Source organism: Salvia splendens, chromosome 22 (genome assembly GCF_004379255.2).
Source record: "Salvia splendens isolate huo1 chromosome 22, SspV2, whole genome shotgun sequence".
Taxonomy (NCBI): domain Eukaryota; kingdom Viridiplantae; phylum Streptophyta; class Magnoliopsida; order Lamiales; family Lamiaceae; genus Salvia; species Salvia splendens.
Genome location: NC_056053.1, coordinates 7,160,852 through 7,165,837, shown reverse-complemented (window position 1 = coordinate 7,165,837; position 4,986 = coordinate 7,160,852). Strand labels below are relative to the sequence as shown.

The following is a 4,986-nucleotide window of genomic DNA, read 5'->3' as shown; positions in this document are numbered from 1 at the left end:
CAAAGTCTGAGACTTCAAATGAAATTGTATCTGTCGCACCACAGTCAAATATCCAGTGCGGGTCTTTTGGGCCGGAAGTGGAGGTAGAAGAACAGGCTAAGGCGTCAAAGGGGTTCTCACATGGTATGTTTGGCTGATATTGGACGAGTATTGAAGGCTGGGGGGTAATTTGTAAGGTTTTGGCAAGTGAGGTGTCAGATTGAAATTTAACTGAAGTTTGGGGTGGATTCTGGGAGGAATGTATCTGATGGGGTGAATCTGATATTTAAGGAATATATGGGGTGGATTTTGGGAGATAGGTTTAGGATGGGGTTGGGCTGGGATTTAGGACTTCTTTGGGGTGGGTTTGTGATTATGGAAAGATGGCCGTATAAATTGGCCTTTTTGGAAACCCTAGCCGCTCCCCCCTTTGGTCTGTGGGAACCCTAGCTTTCCTGACAGCTCTTTCCTCGCCGCCACTGCCAGCGGGGCCTCCGATTTGTGATGTGTTACCTTCTGACCACGTCCTTGCTATGGTGACTGATGTAATCGGGGGTTTTGCTTCGGTTCTGCTCTCGCCGCCGCTTGTGCCGCTTGCATTGACTCCACTGCCGCTGCCGCCCGCTGGATTCTCGGTGTAGGCGGCACGTTCGAGAGCAACGGCTGCTGAGGCTCTCCCGCCTCCTCTGCCTCCGCCGTTTTGGCCTGCATTCCGGACTTGTCTCGCTCGTTTCATCTCTTCCCACCACTCCGGGAATCCATGGATGTGGAAACACGTATCCCTAGTGTGTTTCTTCCATCCACAATGGTTGCATACTAATTTGCTCTTGTCTTCTTCTTTTTGATGGTTGGGATTGCTCGGCGGTTGGTTGTATTGAGGTGTGGATGTTCGACTTCGGTCGAATACTGCAAGGCCTACGCCGACTCTGGTATCTGGGGTGAGGAGTTTCTCGTTGACAGACTCCCGTCTTACTAATCCGTACGCTTTCCTTGCTGACGAAATTGGATCCATATTGAGGATCTCCCTCTTGACTTTGCTGTATCTGTGGTCGTCTAGTGCCCAGATAAACTGGTACAACCTATGCCTCTGTGTGTGTTGATTGTATTTCTCGATGCTTGACGGAGTGTCCATCGGGTTTGGATCTCTGGTGTCGATTGATATCCACAGATCTTGAAGTTTCTGCCATAGATTCTCTAGTGTTAGATCTCTTGTTTGATGTTGTACGCTTGTCTGTGCAGGTCTAAAATCTGGAACTGGTCGGCATCGCTTCCATACATTGTGGCTAGACTATCCCATAAGTCAAATGTCGTTTCGTATTGGGAGACCTCGTTTATGAGGTTGGCGTCGATGTTGCTTATAATCCAGTTGAATCAACAATCATCCCGCTGTTGCCATCGATTGTAGTTCGGGTCTGTTGGTGGAGGAGGGTCTGTAACTCCGTTTATGTGAGAGGCCAGACCCTTTCCCCGAATTCCCCTTCTCATTAACTTCGCCCACAGGGGGTAGTTATCTCCATTGAGTTTCTCTGCTAGACGCACTTCGCCTAGGGATTCAATGGATGAAGGCTGTTGGTTTTGGTTTTTCTGAGACATGCTTAGTCTCATGAACTCAGCGAACTGTTCGGCTGAGAGGGTTATCGGTTGGTTGGTTTTTGGTGGGTTATCAGATTCGGAATCTGACATTGTTTTTGGATGTGTTTTGCAGGTTTCAAAAGGTCGGGGAAGGTACTTGAGACGGTGATGAAATTTTTCTGAGTCTCAATCCCGAGTATACCTGCTCTGATACCATCTTAACGATGGTAATCGAGAGAGTTGGAAAGGCTACGCATATTAGAGCTTTTGGGAGAAGATAATTTGTATTTAATTTTGTGTGTACGATACAATAGTTCTTCTCCTTTGTATAGGGAGGAATATAATGTATTTTAGGTAATGTATAAATCTATTCTAAGACAATGTATTCCATATCAATTGTATATCAATTCCTCCTTAATGAGTCCCTGATTTGGCTCCTCTAATTTTAGGTAGGTTTGACAGTTGGCACTATGGATTTGCTACGTAGCAATTTTGACACTTTCAGTGAGAGCAATTTGTGTTGGATGTTTGATAAATACATTCCACATCAATACATCATACAGACTACAAAAACCAAGTGGTTTCACATATTGTAATACTTATAAAAGAGGGCTTGTAATATAGTACTACTAGTATGTATTCCCCATTGTGAAAGTTATGAAATTGAATGAATATTTAGCTAAAATGAAATTTTAACAGAATTCTCTATGAAAAATACAAAGAAACTAGTACTACATATTTCTCTCCCTGTTCTTAGCGACTGCTGAAAACGCAATCATGGACTCGTCTCTACGCCCGGGGGGCAAAGAGGTTCATGACGCTGTGGAGTGAGTAGAGAACGACGAGGAAGTAGGCTATGGCGGCTATAAAACCGGCAGCGATGGCTCCAGTGACGTGATCGCAGAACTTAGGAACTTGTCCACAGATAGGTAGCCAGCCTGCATGAGTGTTTCCTTTCTTCCCCACTAGCCCTATCGCGACACATGCTGATATGCTCGAATCGAGCAGCAAGGCAACAACCTGTTGGTTTATTCAGACATAATCGAGAAATATGAGTGAGAAATAATATGATTTGTTTTCAATGTGTTGTTTCAAATATGAGTATAGGGATAAGCTGATAACTATCTTAAATTGATAACTGATAACAATTTCAACAACCTAAGTTATTAATTGATGTCAACACAAACATTTGTATGTTAATAAATGTAGTTGACATATATGTATGTCAATTAAATTTTGTTGAGAATGGGTTTGTATTGACATCTATAACGTAGGTTATTGACATAGTTGTCAGTTATCAATTTAAGATAGTTATCATCCTAACAGGACCGTATGAGCATATATCCCATCTTATTTTTCACTAGATATCATTCTTACCAGATCAAGGACCAAGATCATGTGACCACATGAATTCTTGGAAGGGATAAACAGCAATATGAGTGTGTAGCCACTTGCAATTGCATTAACCAACACAAAATATCTGCACAAAATCATAAACCATGAGATACTAATACAACAGTGTAGCGTCTACGTTGATTGACCAGGGACTTACTTGAACGTCGGGATGTTCGAGTATTTGGCGCTAATACTCATGCCGAAGACTTGAGCTGAGTCGTGGCTCGTGACCATGACCACTATTGCACAAACACTTGCTCCCAAGGCGATGAGCCTTAGTAGAAGCATGGGGATTCTCTTGTATAAACTCATGATTTTTTGTGAAATTTGATTGAGATTTTGGATGAGTTTCTGGGAAATAAAAAGTGACTAATTAAAGAGTGATTGGGAAACATGATTGTGTTAGATGAGTGATGGGGTACGTACTAAACAAGCCCAATAGCAGTGACGGCCCATCAGCCCAAAGACCAAGGAAGAGTATCAGTTCGGCATTACCAAAGAGTTCGGCCCTAGCCTACAGCTCGGTAAAAGCCGACCAATCAGTTCGGCATTACCAAAGAGTTCGGCCCAGCCTACAGCTCGGTAAAAGCCGACCAATCAAGCTCTACTCTCAGATCGGCAAAAGCTGCTCGGCAATAGTTCAGCAGTTCGGTCTCAGTATTCGACCGAACTGGGAGATAGTGGACTCATGCAGAACCTCCACGACCTCCACTACACGATCTATTTAGTAGTGGACCCATGCAGGATCTCATGACCTCCACGACATCCACGATCTAATTAGTGATGATGTAAGCCACGACCTAATTAGAGATGATGTAAGCCACGACCTAGTTAGTGGTGATGCAAGCCACGATCTTAGTTCAAGGTATAAATAGAACTTAGATCAGATAGGAAAGGGCTCTCGAGAGATAAAATATCAAATAGCAAGTCTGTATTGTAAGCTGTAGAAAACAGATCAAGCAATACAATTCTGCCCTCTTTTCTTCCCGTGGACGTAGATTTACCTTAGTAAATCGAACCACGTAAATCTCTGTGTCGTGATCTGTATTTTCCTGCATTCATCACCATCAAAAATTCGCCCAACCATCACTGGCGCCGTCTGTGGGAAACAGAGAACCAAATTTGTGATAAAGCGAATTTTTGACCCTTTTTCCACCCCAAAAAAATGCATACCAGATCACATACTACCCGTAATACCGTTCGTGAAAACCATGAGGAAGCTAGTCCAGCCCGCAGGTCCGGAAAACAGCCTCGGGAGACATCTACTTCCAGTTTTCACGATGAAGGAACAAGCCGCTCAAAAGGTCCACACACCGAGTCTTCCCAGCAGCCTGATTTGAATGAGGCTGTCAAGCTGTTCTTGGCTGAGAAGCAGGATGAGTTCTTAGCCTTCCTGCAAAAGAGCCAAGAACCGAAGACGAAAACGGTGGATTCTCCTTCCTCATCCAGACATGAAAGTCACTACCGCAGTAGTGCCGTGTCTTCCAGGAAGAAGAATCCTCAACCCCGACATGTTCCTGTTCCTCCTCGGTACCGGAATCACAGGAGAACTCCATCTCCTCCATACCGAAGAGATGTCGGGTTCGCCATGTACGGAGCATTGAAGACTCCGTTCTCGGACGATATCACCCGAACTCCCTTGCCACAGAACTACCGAACTCCGTCGATGACTTATGACGGGTTAGTGAATCCTCATGACTTCCTGGGACGCTATCAGTATAACATGGTGAACCAGGGTCTCAATGAGGTCCATATGTGCAAGCTGTTTCCCGAGCTGCTTATCGGGAACGCAAGAAGGTGGTTCGATAGCCTCCCCCAAGGCAGCATTAGATCTTACCGAGATCTAATGGATGCTTTCCACAGGAGGTTCTTTCAGAAAGCGGAAGCCCGAATCACTTCGGCTCAGCTGCTTTCTATACGTCAAGGTCGCGACGAAAAGATCAGCGACTTTATGACGAGATTCCACCAGGAATGCCTACAAGTAGATGATCTCAATGATCTACTTGTCATTTCGGCATTCCAAAATGGAATCCTGCCCGG

At 44.7% G+C, this 4,986-nt stretch overlaps 1 protein-coding gene across 1 annotated transcript; it reads right to left on the bottom strand.

Annotated features, from left to right (window-relative positions):
• Positions 1–2,340: 2,340 nt before the first annotated feature.
• Positions 2,341–3,258, bottom strand: LOC121787106 (CASP-like protein 1C1). The gene is made up of 3 exons (XM_042185723.1): positions 3,104–3,258; positions 2,929–3,031; positions 2,341–2,571 (listed from the first exon to the last, which is right to left on the bottom strand). The coding sequence occupies exons 1-3, from the start codon at positions 3,256–3,258 to the stop codon at positions 2,341–2,343; spliced, it is 489 nt and encodes a 162-aa protein (XP_042041657.1).
• Positions 3,259–4,986: the final 1,728 nt, after the last annotated feature.